The following is a 14,310-nucleotide window of genomic DNA, read 5'->3' as shown; positions in this document are numbered from 1 at the left end:
GAGCCCAGGAGTTTGAGGTTGCTGTGAGCTAGGATGACGCCACGGCACTCTAGCCCAGGCAACACAGTGAGACTCTGTCTCAAAAAAAAAAAAACCTTCCCACAAAGAAAACTCTAGGCCAGACAACTTCATTGGTTAATTCTGCCAAATAGTTATGGAAGAAATGATACCAAATTCTATATAAATCCTTCCAAAAATTGAAGAGGAGGGAATACTACTCAGTTTATCCTAGAAAGCCAGCACTACTTTGATATAAAAACGAGACAAAGATATTACTAGAAATAAAACCACAGACCAAATCTTTTATGACCATAGATACAAAAACTCTAAACATAATTTTAGAAAATTAAATTTAACAATACATTAAAAGGCTAACACATCACAGCCAAGTGAGGTTTATTCTAGGAATGTACCATTGGTTTAACATTTAAGAGTCAATCAATTTTATTCACCATATTAACAAACTAAAAAAGAAAAACCATATGAACATGTCAATAGACATAGGTAAAAGCACTTGAAAAAATCAATTCCTGATCAAATATCAATTTTTGATCAAAAATGTCAGCAAACTAGGAACAGAAGGGAACTTCTTCAACCCAAGAAAGAGCATCTATGAAAATACTACAACAGCACTTAATGTTAAAAAACTGAAGGTTTCCCCCCAAGATCAGGAGCAAGAGGGGGATGTCTGCTCTCACCAATTCTGTTCAACATTGGACTGCAGACTCTAGCCAGCGCACCTTTTTATTCTTAAAAGAAAAAGGAGAAAGAAGAGGGGAGAAAAAGAAGATGAGGGCTTCTGCATGCCAAGCAATGCCAAAGATTGCCTGCAAACCACCAGAAGCTGGCGAGAAGTATGGAACAGACTTTCCTTCTCAGTCCTCAGGAGGAACCAACCCTGCTGACACCTTGATCTTGAACTTCCAGCCTCCAGAATGGTGAGACAATAATACATTTCCGTTGTTTAAGCCACCCAGTTTGTGATATGTGTGCGACCTCTGCCCTCCTCCTAACCAGCCTCCCCACTCAATCACTACCCTTAATCCACACCAGAATGAGGTAAATTAACAGACTTTTTATTATCTTTCAATAATGAAAAGACAAAACATAAATACTAGTAGTTATATTTTTGTTTCAAAAATAATTAAAAACCAAATAAGCCCAAGGGCAGATAAGATTGCTTTAAAAACAAAACATAAACTTGGTTAAGTCTTCCTAGGGTGTACGAAAGGTGGAAGAAAGACCAGCTGGTAGTTGGCAGTATTTGTTTTCTGTCCATTGGTTTCCGACAATTGTTTGCTTAGAGCTGGAGTCAAGCACATAAAAATTATGGAATCACGGAAAATGTTTCAGAAATTTAAAAATCTATTTAAATCTATTCTCTTTTAAGGTTGGCATTTTGCAAAGTAAGAAGTTGAAAAATATGATTAAAGAAATGTACAAAGCAAAACAGTAGAAGAAAGCCCTCCCCCTTTCAACCAATTCCTCATTCTGAAAAACAGACAGAAATGCTTAAAGAAATATTAGTGGGAATGTATTTTTTGATCGATTTTTAAAAATTGATTTTAAAAATCTGATTTGTTTTCACTCAATTGCCTAGATGCTGAGCCTTCTTGTCCTTGTCTTTTTCTGGAAATTCTTAATAATCTTGGAACAAAGGGTCCTACATGTTTATTTTGCACTGGGCCCTACAAATTATGTAACCAGTCCAGCCTAGACCTCGATGAGAGGTCTTGGGCCCGTCATCTCGGCATCTCGGCACTACTAGTTGCCTGAAGTCACCCAATTTGTGAAGCGCTGGTGGCCAGGGTCAGCCACCTAGGCCAGAGCTGCGCCAAGGATGAGGAGGAAAAGCAGTGCAACGAGACCAAGAAGGTCCCAGAACCAGTGGTCCTTATGGCAAAAATGGAACCGGCCCATCCCTGTCCTAGCCTGTGCCTGGCTCCTGCTGGTAAATCAGGACAAATACAGGAGTCCAAGGGTTCAAGGTCAGCATCTTCACCCCTTCCTCCCCTGAAGGCCCTGACACCACTGATTCCCGACAGGTGGGGAGAGGGTGGAGTGAGAAGGAAGCTCTAGACTGCAGGGCTGGGGCAGGGCTGAGGGGACAGAGGGGACCAGGCCTGGGACAGTACTGGGGGTGAGGCCCCCATGCACACCAAGCAATCAGTTTCATGATATCCACTGTGAGGGCGCGTCTCTAATTCTTCTCCATTTTGGTTCTCCTCTTCCCCCACCCCTTGTTTTTGACCAACTACAGAGAAATAGATTGTTCATATTGAGGCCAAAAGAGTTCACCTGGATCTCAGGAGGGCAGGGCTGCGGGTTGGGTAGGGGCCAGGCAGACAAGGCAGTGGCCTCCTCACTGGAGGGGGTGGCAGGTGCCACCAAGGCCACTCACCTCTTCTCTCCACTGGCTTCCTCCCTCGCTCTTCTTTCTGGCTAATAGCAATAGCTTTTTTTTAAAAGGCCGACTCCCCACCTCCCACCCCAGCGGGGTCTCCTCTCAATCCTTTCTGTTATGAGTTGAATTGAAGCCCCAACCCCCGGTACCCCAGAATGTGACCTAATTTGGAGATAGGATCTTTGCAGGTGATCAAATTAAATTGAGGTCACTAGCGTGGACCCTAATCCGATGCAGAGATGCATACACAGGGAGAACATCACGTGAAGATGGAGGCAGAGATTGAGGTGATGTGTCCACAAGCCAAGGAAGGCCAGACATGGCCCACAAACCACCAGAACTGGAAGACACCCTGGGACACACCATTGCCCAGCACCTTCGAAGGGAGGGTGGCCCTGCCCGCATCACGGTTGTAGACTTCTGGCCTCCAGAACGGTGAGACAACACATTTCTGTTGTTCCAAGCCACCCAGGGAGTGATACCTTATTATGACAGCCCCAGGGAGAAAGTGCAGTTTCTTACTGGTCCCCTGTGAGGTTGCAGGGATGGGTTTGAGGAGTGAGGAGTTAGTGGAGCTTCCTGGGAAGGCTCCTAGGAGGAGGTGGGTCTTGTTGAGGGGACAGCGGTGAGCACTCGACATGTGTTCCTCAGACTGTCCAGGAGGAGGGCGTGTGACAGGGTGGAAACACAGGGTGGGTGAAAGCACCCGGCCAGGTATGGGGGGGAGGGCAGAGGGACACATGCTGTGGACAGGTGACTTAGCTCCCTGGCTGTGGTCACATTCACTCAGGTATGGGGGTGAGAGGGCATATGCCAAGGCAGGATAGGGCCAGGCCAGCAGAGAGGACATTATGTTTTGCTGATATGCAATATAACCAGGTGAGCTGTAAGATGAGAGGGTGTGTCTACTGGGAAGGGCAATTAGGCTCTTTCTCTAGACCCACACCCTGTCCTGGCATCCCCAACTCTGTGGCCCAAGGAGGGGCTCTGGGTCCCCAGAGGGGATATGGAAGGGTCAGAGGCCACACAGAGCTGGCCAGGGCCCTGGAGACCCTGCCAGTGGAGGAGGGACCCACAGAATCTTGAAGAGCAGGAGCAGAGAGTCTGGACGCTCCCATTTTACAGAGGGGGAGACTGAAGCTAGAGATGACATGAGCCACAGCATGCAAAATGTGGGGGAGGCCAGGAGGGGGTAAGGAAGAGGAGGGGAGAAGAAGGAAGCAAAGAAGTGAGAAGGAAGAAAGAAGCAGAGGGAAAGAAAGGAGAGGAGAGGGGGGTGGAGGGATGGGAGGAAGCAGGAATATCCTCTGCTACTAAGGCCCATGGTGTTGTCTAAAGTGCCGCTATAAGAGATGCATGACCAAGGGTCTGGGAGCATAGAAAGTGCAAGAAATGGCTTGGTGCGGTGGCTCGCGCCTGTAATCCTAGCACTCTGGGAGCCTGAGGTGTGAGGATCGCTTGAGCTCAGGTGTTTGAGACCAGCCTGAGCAAGAGTGAGACCTTGTCTCTACTAAAAACAGAAGAAAAGAAAAATAAGCTGGGCGTGATGGCCTGTGCCTGTAGTCCCAGCTACTGGGGAGGCTGAAGCAGGAGGATCACTTGAGCCCAGGAGTTTGAGGTTGCTGTGAGCTATGATGCCGACACTGCACTCTAGCCTGGCAGACAGAGCGAGACTGTCTCAAAACAAAAACAACAAAAAAAAGAAAGTGCAGGAATCACAGGTATTTTTTTTAACCATTCCTAGGCCAGAAGTGTCTGGATGACATCCCCGTATGGGTGACATCTCAGGGGGGGAATCCTGAGGCCCACAGCTACGTTGTCTGCCTTGGTACCCCTCCCTCCTTCTCTGGGGACAGGTGAGGGGCAGGGTGTAGCTCTCAGAGGGTCCTTCCAGGACCCACTGTCACCTCCTGCTGACCTGAGCCTCGTCCCCTGTGGCCATGGAGCCCAAAGCAGCTGAGATGGGAGGATCCTCAGAGGCCCCAATCTTTGTCTTTTCAGAGGAGAAACTGGGGCCAGAGGTGCACCGAGTGGCCCCACGGCGCACAGCTGGTTCACAGCGGGATTAGAACCTGGGGCTCCTGAAACCACATCTTGTGCCAATTTGGCTACAGCCCTGTGACATCCGCGGGGAACAAGGCAGGGGTGGGCTGAGGCAGGACCAGCCAGAACAAGAGTTGGAGGGAGGGGGCTGTAAGGCGGGTGTCTGCGTCATGTAAGGAAGACCCCGGGTACTGGTACAGGGGTGTGGGGTGAGAGAGAGTCGACGGGAACATCCCTTACAGACAGACCCTCACATCGGCTGACATCTGTTGTGTGCCTGGGATCAACCTGGGGGGTTCCATTTCACCCCGGCAGCAGCCCTGACAAGTAGGCGTTATTATTCCTCCTTTCTGGAGAGGAATCTGAGGCTCGCTGAACTGACCTAGAGGCTCCAAAGACCTGGCTTTTCCTCCAGAGCTCGTGGGGAGAGGAGAGAAGTCCAGGTGTAAGGATATGCTCTAGGGGGGCCCCCAACAGTGCCCGGGAGGCAGCCCTTCCCTGCGTTGGGGTCACTCACCCTGCTCAGCTGCAGCGTGGGGGCTCGGGAGCTGGAGGATGAGGGCCAGCAGGCACAGCGCCACCGTCGCCAGCCTCAGCATCCGAGCTTCGCTCTCCTGGGAGCCCGCAGAATGGACGTCAGCCAGGGAAACTCAGAAATAAATGGGCCCCGGAGACCTTTGGTCCCTGACACAGGGGATTGGGGGCCAGCCTGGACCTGAGTCAGTTGGGGAGACTGAAGGTGCAGAGCCCGCTCCAGGCCAAAGGGCAGAGGGAGGAGGAGCCCCTCCCTGGTAGCACACAGGCATGTGAGCCATCAGCCTTATCACCCCAAAAGACAGGCGCGCGGGGCCAGCAGCAGCCTGGGAGAATGCAGGAGACCCCCAGAGGGAGGTGAGAGGTGGACGAGAGGGGCCGGGCCCTAGCATGAGAGGAGAAGGGCACCCTGCGTTTGGCCCCAGCCCGTGCAAGGAGATGCCCCTATCCCTCTTTTCAAGCCCTTCCTATTGTCCTATAGGTACCCCACCAGGACATGGGATGCAGGTTGTGGCCACACCTGGGCCAGTGCCCAACCTGGGATGGCTAGGAGTTCTTGGGTCTGTGAGTTCAGAGAAAGCACAGCCCCCTGTGGCGATCTGGGGTGACCCTGCCCTGCCCAGGGTCAGCAGAGTCAAGCGCTCATTCCTTGGTCATCAGGGGGTTCCCACCCCTCACTCCTTGGGCTTACGGTCCACTCCTGCCCCCAGGACCTGACCATGGGCTTGTCTGCCACAGAGGCAGAGGTGGGCCTGGCGCTGCCTGGCTGGAGCAGGGAAGGGGCCCAGATTTGGCACCCGTCCCTGGGAAGGATGCTCTCCCCAGGAAGGGCAGCATCCGCCTACCCTACAGATCCCCCAGACTGCGGTGGGGGGAAGGAAACCTCTCACTTCATATTCTGCACTTTAAGATTTGCTTTTATTGGTAGGGAAATTCCAGAACAGGGAGTCACCAAGGAGCAATTGAGGATACCAAGATGTCCGGGAGTCTTGGGGCGCCTGGATGGGGTGCTCACAGCCCCCACCCCTCCTGGTGGGTGCTGGCAGGACCTGCCATGTCTGGTAGCTCTGAGCAGGGCAGCTTCAGGGCCTGGTTTCAGTTTCCTCTTGACCAGCGGGGGGCCTGTGGGGGGCTCTCTGCCCTCTCTTGTCCAGATCTCGATGAGGGGGGGCCCTGCTGCCTCACCGAGTGGGCATCACCACTTTGGGCCTGTTGATGTGGAGCTGGAGGGTGGGAGAGAAGAGGTGAGGCCAACAGGAGCCGATGGGGGAGTCCCCGGGGAGGAGGAAGCCCCGGGGGAAGCTCTGGGGAGGGGGGGAAGCTCCCAGGCAAGTCACCTCTGTGGCAGGATCTATGGTCCCCAGGGAGGGCTGGAAGTGTCTGTAGGTGTTCTCAAGGCTATATCTGTCCTCCTTCAGATTGTCCTCTGTGGGGAGAGGCGGGTACAGGATTGACGAAGCCTGCGGCGGCTGGAGCACAGGGGGCCTCTTCCAGTGGAGGAGCAGGGTTCCCGCTGCCTCCTCCACTACAGCTTATTTCTGGGGTGCTGAGGCCTGCCGGGGAGCCGGCCCCAGGCACAGGAGGGGGCGGAGTGGCAGCCCTCCCCCAACATGCCACGGGGTTGAAAGCCACAGCCACCCAGTGTGGGTGAAGGCCTGTGTGTGCGTGGCAGGTGATGGTCAGGGTGGGGCAGGACTCAGCAAGGCCACACTCCCTCCTGGCAACGGTAACCACAGCACAGAGCAGCTGTGCCTGGAATCTTCCTTCCATCACCTTCCCCGGAGCTCAGCGCTCACTTCCTGCTCCTACGGACCCTGCATCTGCCTCCCTCGAGGTCTGCCTGCTTCTGCGGTGGCTCCCGGGCCACCTCTCACCCTCCTCACAGTGGGTCCAGACCCCCATGGGCTGAGCTGACGATTCCCAGGTTCCCTCAGGCCACAGACTTCTGCCCAGGCTTCAGAGCAAATGCCACCCTCCAACTAAGTGTGTCCCCACCTGCTGCTTCTCCCCCATTCGGGGATCCCAGGGGCAGCTCAAACACCCAGAATCCCCCCTCACTCCTGCCTCCCCAGCCCCACCGGGCTCATCTCCAAACCGCACCAGGCTGTCCTCCTCTCCCCCCAACCCCCGCCCGGCCCCTCAGCCTCAAATCCACCTGAATGAGCGACTCAAAGCCACCCAGTGGGTACCCCGACCCCATTCCAGCCCTCACAGTCCTCCACAGCCAGGCCCTGCCAGCCTCGCGGCCCTCAGCTTCCTCTTTCTTGGTGAGACCAACCTGCCTCTAGTCCCCCCACAGGCGAGTGCATCCCCCCTCCAGACCGTGTCCATGCAGCACCCCCACCTAGGCCGCCTTTCCCTGCTCCTCCCTCCTTGCTGGGCGTGTGACAGCAGGAAGCGCACCTGCTTACTCACCTGCCCTAGAATCAGCTCAGCCCTTTTCTGACCCCACCCCACCCAGGCTGGGTCAGGCTCCCTTCTGTGCTCAAGTGGCCCTCTCATCCCGCTTAGCTCGTCTGATGCCCTCACCGGGGTGGTCTCTTAGGGCAGGATCTGATCCTTGGCCACCCCTGCCCCCTGCACATGGGGGAGTGTATGGGTTGGGGGCTGCAGAAGGGGTGCACAGACCTGGCTGCAGCAGCAGATGTGGAACGGGCTGTCACCCCCAGCCCCAGCTGTGTCACCCCTGCAGCCATGGGAGCCTCCCTGCCTTCCTCCATCCTCCAGCTTTGCTCACCCCCTTGCTCTAATGAGAAGTACCTTCCCAGATGTCTGTGTTCTGGAAGGTGCCAGCAACATCTTCTCTTTTCCAGTCTGGAGACGCATCGTACTTCTGCCTGCCAACAGAAATGCCGTGAGCAGCTGGAGGCAAGGAGGCTGAGGACTGGGCTCTCTCGAGGGGACCATCACAGCTACAGCCCTGAGCCAGAGAGGACCGTCCCCTCAGCGGCCATGGTGGCAGAGGACAAAGAGCAACATCACCATGGCCACCCCCGACCCCGCTGCCCCTCACTCCCTTCAGTTTGCCTCAGTTCCCTTATCTGTGAGATGGGGGCATTGGACTAAAATCAGGGTAGCTCCCTTCAACCGCCAACCACGGGCCGGGTACATTGCCAGGTGTTTCACGGCAACCTTGGCAGGTGCACCTTACCCCACTGACAGCTGGGAAAAGCCAGACCCGGATGGCCCTTTCCCAGCCTCCTAGCCTGGTGGTGCTCTTCTGCGGGTAATAAACCACAGGCAATTTCATCACATAAGCTAATTTCAGTACGTAAGTTTCTGTTTCCTTTCTCCATGCTACAGTTGGAATGTATCCCAAATCCCCAATGCAACAGTGCTGAGAGGTGGGGCCTTTGCCCAGGTGATTAGGTCTTGAGGGCTTGGCCCTCTCAACCGGATTAACATTGTTACTGAAAGAATGGGTTGCTGTAAAAGTGAGTTCAGGCCTCCCTTCCTCTCTCTCTCCCTTCCCCCATGTTATGATGCAGCAAGAAGGCCCCCACCAGATGCAGGCCCCCGCCAGATGCAGGCCCGCGATCTCCAACTTCCTAGCCCCTGGAACTATGAGCCAAATAAACTTCTGTTGTTTATAAATACCCGATGGGTGGTATTCTGTTACGGTAGCACAAAATGACTACAACACTGTGCCAAATGGACATATCATATCAGAGGCTGCTCTTTGCTGTACCCAGAGCTGGGTGGGGCTGGGCACCCTGCCTGGCCCCAGCTGACCTCCCTGGCTGCCGGGCTGGAAGGATCAGAGGCTCAGGATGTTCAGCTGGTGGCCGCCCTGGGTTCCTGCTCCACATCTGTCACCTCTCTCTGGGCCCATGGTGCTGGCCCCACAAGCTCACCTGTGCAGTTTTCTCTGGGATAGGCCAAGGAAGACAATCAGGACGACCACTGCGACCAACAGCACGGCCACCACGGCCCCCACAACCCCGTACACGAGGCTCTTGCTGGTGCTAAACTCACAGGTCTCTCCCCAGTACCAGTGCGTGTTCGATTTCGGGCACCTGGGGACACAGGCAGGCTCAGGCTGGCGCACTGGCAATACTCACAGCCAGTGTCCCCAAAGCAAAAACCAATGTCCAAAGCACAGGAAACCAGCTCTCCCTGCCTCTGAGGGCTGGCACTCGGCACCTGGGGAGCATGGGTCCCTGACTCCCCAAGGCTGATGGGGACCCAGGACTGCAGAACAGGAATTTGGAATGACTAGTGCTCAGAGGGGTCTTAGGGTTTGGGGTGCCTCGTTCCAGACACATGATGTTTACCCGTCTAATCTCTAAGCAGCTGGCACCTAGATGGGCCTGTTTTCACGTCTTATATTTTGTACTTTAATTTATGGCCTCGGGGACTTGGTACCTTGGCTACAGCTAGAGGTGATAATGGCGCCATGGCTCAGATAACGTAAGGGAAATTGATGATAGAGATAGAGATTGAGATAAAGAGAGAGAGATAGAGAGACTTGGAAATCGACGCACGAACTTTTTCAGGGAGGGACTTAATCTAGGATGTCTGCACCCGTAATCTGCGCCTACCCCTCACTCTCGGGGGCTGGCGGGTGATGGGAGACCCAGGCAGAGGGAAGAGGGATATGCAAGATGGGGGAGGAGGCGCCTTCCAAGCTCTACCCAACCCCCCACCCCATGGGTGACTGTGGGAGAGGGGGAGGGCCCTACCACCAGGAGAGGGTGGGCGCTGGGCTTGGGGGGGCACTCACAGGCAGCGGGGGCCGCTGCGCTGCAGCTGGCATGCACCCCCGTGACAGTCCAGTTGCGACTGTGTCCCTGAGGTGCAGTTGGTCACACAGGCCAGCTCCCCATTCAGTACATCCACATAGTAGAACTGCGCAAACTCCTCGGCAGCATTCTGGGTGCATTGCTCTGGGGTGAGGGGCGTATAGCAAGCCTCAGCCAGGATAAAGCACCCCAGCCCCCACGTTCACCACCCACGCTCCTCACGGCTGCTTACCCTGGAAGTCGAAGCCTAGCTGCACGGCCTTATCCACGGAAGTGTCGTTCTCACTGTAGCACAGTATGGATTCTGCCAAGGTTGGGTGGGAAGGAAAACAGGACAGAAATGCTCCCCTCTGTCTCCCTGGGGCTAGCTGGGACTCCCTGGCTTTCTATCCCACACCTTTCTCTGGGCCAGCGTGAGTGGGGTCTTGGCCCATCCTAGACATGCGGCTATTCCCAGGCTTGAATGGGGACATGAAGGTTGGTGACAACCTCAGCCTGGGAATGGGAGCAGCACAGGGTCTGGGGAAGTCCCCGGTCCTGGTTTCTGGATTCCTCCAGCAGAAGTCTTGGGTGTTCCAGAAGAAAGGAGAGATGGGGATGGAGGGGGAGGCCAAGACCTGCCTTCCCACCCATGTGAGGGGTTTTAGGTGGGCCCACCTTGGCACAAGTCAATAGCATCAGGAATAGTTTTGGTTGCAGTCACAATCTTGGCTGTTGCAATATCAACGAGGTTTGCAAACAGTTCCCTATACTGTGCAGTGTAGTTTGCCTCCAGGACGACGTCATATTTCACCACAATGCTGCCGTTGCTGGAGGTGGGAATTGTGCAATCGGTTAGTTATTGCATGTCACCCACCCACCCAGCAACTGGGGCTCACGCAGCGGCCACGTGGCCTAGAGGTAGGAAAAAATCCAGACCCTCCCTTCCACAGCTAAGGACCCAGAAGGAGTCAGTAGAGCAAAACAATTTAAGATCCCGAAATATCAGTGACCACAACAAATGCCCACTGGTGAAATACATTTCTGTAAAAATAGAGGCTCTTGCTCGAGGGTGTAGAGAAACGGGAACCCTTGTGCCCTGTGGGTGGGAATGGAATATGGTGCAGCCACTGTGGAAAACAGTCTGGACGTTCCCCAAAAAGTTAAAAGTAGAATTACCATATGATCAAGCAATTCCACTTTGGGGCGAAAGAATTGAAAGCGGGGTCTTAAAGAGGTCTTTGCAGATCCACTTTCACAGCAGCATTATTAACAATGGCTGAAAGGTGGAAGCCACCCAACAGATGAATGGATACACACAACGTGGTCTATCCATACACTGGAATATTATTCAGCCTTAAGAAGGAAGGAAATTCTGATACGTGTTGCAACATTGAGGACATTATGCTAAGTGAAATAAGGCAGTCATAAAAGAACAAACACTGTGTGATTTCACTTATATAATGTTCCTAGAGTAGTCGAATTCATAGAGACAGAGTAGAATGGCGGGTGCCAGGAGGCTGGGGAGGGGGTGATGGACAGCTAGCGTTTAAGGGGGACCAAGTTTCAGTTTTGCAAGATGATAATGTTCTGGAGATGGATGATAGTAATAGTTACACAACCACATGAAGGTATTTAATGCTACTGAACTAGGCAGTTAAAATTGATTGAAATGGTAAATTTCATGTTATGGGTATTTTACCACAATAAAAAATTTTAAATAAAAAGTAGAGGCACTTAGATTATATTTTGAAAAGCAAATAAACAAAAAAAAAAATGAAGAAACGTGAGGTCATGTTAGGAATGTAGGATTCCAACCTAGAAACTTCTTGGACAGCCAGTGACACTAGGGAGGAGAGAGGTCTTGAAATAAGGGAAGTCACCTGTCACCATCGTTTCAAAAGAGAAGTCAGTGGCAGGACTCAGGAGCACTTAAACCAGCAAAATCCTGAGCCAGATGGAAATGGAGACCAGGGTGCTGATGGTGGGGGTGGGGTGAGGTGGGGACAGAGGGGACCCTTGGCAGTGTGGTGCTCCCTCCCTCCTTCTTGAAACCTTGTCTTCCCCACTGCTGAGACATGACACCCTTGGGGCCCACATCCCACCTCTGTCTGCCTCTTTCCACTCTCCACTGGGGCCCTGCCTACTGCTCACTTGCTGGTGCCTTCCAATTTCTTCCCTGGGAGACCCTCAGCCCTGTGCCATGACCACCCCAGGCCATCTCATTCACTCCAGGGCTTCCAGCCACATCCATCGGGGTACCAATGCCTGTGTCTCCCCTGAGACCCTCAAAGCACATACTCCACGTGGCGGGGTCCCAGGCACTTGGAGCTTGGCCCATACCGAGGTCGTCATCTCCTTCCCCCATCCTATGTCTCTTCACGTCCCTCAGTCCCGCACAGGGCACCCCATGCCGCTAGCAGCCCAGAAATCTGCCATCGCTCCTCTTCTCCTCCCTCACACAAATCCCCATAATCCCCTGTTCCTGCCTCCCAAAGACCTTTCACACTGGACTCCTCTTCTCCTGCACTGTCCCCTCTCTTGTAGATCGCTGCCCACACCTTCTGTACCCTGCAGCCAGACTGAGCTATCTACACTGCACATCAGAGGTAATCCCTAAACCGTCGGCTACACTGTTGATGCCTGAAGTCTAACTTGGCAAGAGCCAAGGTTCCGTCCTTCTGTCCGTCATCCGCCCTTTGCCCTCAAGCTGCCAGCTGCTCTGAGCAATCTCTGTAGGTTCCTGGACTTTGCCCTCCTCTTTCTCACCTCTGGGCTCTTTGTCACTGATTCCCACTGCTGTAATCGCTCTCCCTCCCTTCCCTCTCCCTGCCTCATTCCTCCTCATCCGTCAAGCCTCAGCTCAATTGTCACCCCTTCTGGGAAGAATTCCATCCGCCTCACAAAGCTTCCTTTCGGGAGCCCTCCTCCTGCCCCTTGTGTGTCCCTTACCATAACCCTAACCAGAATGCACAGCCACTTTGTGATCCGTGTTTTACCACTCTGAGCTCCAGGAGGGCTGGGACTACTGTGTTCCCGGCATCTAGCAGAGGGCTGGCTTTTCACAAATGTTTGTTGAGTGACTGAATGATGAATGAATGAATGATCTTAGGGCCCTCGGGTTTTGCCTAGAAGCTGGGGGCCCCTCTGGCCTAGCCAGGTACTGATACTCTAATCATTCATGGTGGGAGGAGGCAGGAGAGCAGAGATAGACAGGGAGGCCCCATATACCTGCCCCCCTCATACTCACGAAAGTTCCCTTACGATGACACCTTTATACTCAGGAAGGTCGTCACCTGAGTAAATGTTATCCATCTGAAAAAAAAATGAGGTGGCTGAGCTCACACAGGGCTGGAGCATGCAGAAGCCCCTGGTCCCCACCTTGGGGCAGTCCCGGGCTCCCCCATGCCGCCCATGTATGAGCCCATAGGAAGCTCCCTCTGCCGGGATGTGGGTGGGTGCATGGGACTCAAGGATGGACACTCTCAGAGGACCCCCTCTCTGGACTTAGGGAGATTGAGTGGCGCCAAGAGTTTATGAGCTCTGATCAGTAAGTCAGGATGAGCCACTACATCCCCTCTTACGTGGGACATCACCGTGGGGAGTCCAGGCAGTCCCCGCTCTTACCTCTTTCTTGAATAGTTCAACAAAATTCGAGTATGCCTCGGAAGCTGTGTTATTCAGGTCTTCCGTGAAAATCCTGTACAACACTTTCACTATCACACCTAAAGTGGCGTTGATCTTTCCCGGGACCTCTGTGGGAACAGGTCACACTATGCATGACACAGCAGCCTCTCCATAATGTCCCCTGGGATTATTAAATTCTCTGCCTGTTGGTGTCTGGGGTGAAGGAGGTGTGTAGGAGAGAGGATGCAAACTCAAGAGGAAGGTGGGGGTCACTGAGACTTCTGTCCCTTGTCTCTCAAACCATGAGGAGCTAGTGGCCAGGATGGAGGAGAGAACTAGGCAGGGTGGGCATAGAAACCCTCCGTGAGAGGGGCAGGTGAGCTAGTGAAAAGGGCCCCAAATGTGGAGACAAAAGGTCCTTGTTCTACCTGTGGTGTGGCCTAGGGAAAGTCACATCGTCTCCTCCACACACACAGGAAGGCCTTGGAGGCTAATCCTTCCAATACTGCCAGCCTATTTTAAGTGGTCAGTGGGACTGGGAAGAGCTGCAGGTCTCAGAAAAAGTCCTTACCTATTAAGAAGGATTCCAAGGGGGTCAGGCACTGGTAACCAAAGTATCCTTGGGGACAGACACACTCTTCTCCGTTCCATGTTGTCCCATCCTGGCAGTTCCCTGTGGAGAGACAGAATTCACAACAGTCAGCACGGAAGCCCAAGGGACAAAAACACTGGATCCCATTCCAGGTCTCAAAATTCAGCATTGAGCAGACGAGGGGGATGGACCAGATGATGATGCAGCAAAAGAGACCCCTCAGATGCCAATTCCATCCCAAGGGGATTATAAGAAGAGCAGGAGAAATAGCAGGGAGTAAGGAAACAAGGGCTACCAAGATTGGGAGGCCAAAGCAGGAGGATTGCTTGAGGCCACGAGTTCAAGACCAGCCTGAGCAAGAGTGAGACCCTGTTTCTAATAAAAATAGA

The 14,310-nt window shown here is 53.6% G+C and overlaps 2 protein-coding genes across 2 annotated transcripts in view; both read right to left on the bottom strand.

The window, feature by feature from the left end:
* LOC105806500 (mucin-17-like) overlaps positions 1-5,046 on the bottom strand; it is a gene marked incomplete at its 3' end in the record, with an annotated part of 12,336 nt that extends 7,290 nt beyond the window's left edge. Inside the window, exon 1 of the mRNA XM_012639638.1 lies at positions 4,965-5,046. Coding sequence (XP_012495092.1) covers positions 4,965-5,046 — 82 coding nt within the window. The remainder of the gene's footprint in view (positions 1-4,964) is intronic.
* Positions 5,047-6,150: 1,104 nt separating this feature from the next.
* On the bottom strand, positions 6,151-14,002 carry LOC105806499 (mucin-12-like; the record flags this gene model as incomplete). The annotated part of the gene is made up of 10 exons (XM_012639637.1): positions 6,151-6,204; positions 6,319-6,407; positions 7,742-7,818; positions 8,836-8,997; positions 9,705-9,867; positions 9,956-10,027; positions 10,381-10,532; positions 12,953-13,017; positions 13,330-13,457; positions 13,901-14,002. Coding segments are annotated over 10 exons (1,052 nt in total), but the record flags the coding sequence as incomplete, so codon positions are not given.
* Between the last annotated feature and the right edge of the window lie 308 nt (positions 14,003-14,310).

The sequence above is a fragment of the Propithecus coquereli genome, unplaced genomic scaffold (genome assembly GCF_000956105.1).
Source record: "Propithecus coquereli isolate 6110/MARCELLA unplaced genomic scaffold, Pcoq_1.0 Scaffold14196, whole genome shotgun sequence".
In the NCBI taxonomy this organism is placed as follows: Eukaryota; Metazoa; Chordata; class Mammalia; order Primates; family Indriidae; genus Propithecus; species Propithecus coquereli.
Note: the sequence above shows the minus strand (reverse complement) of the source record. Positions and strands in the feature narration are given on the sequence as shown.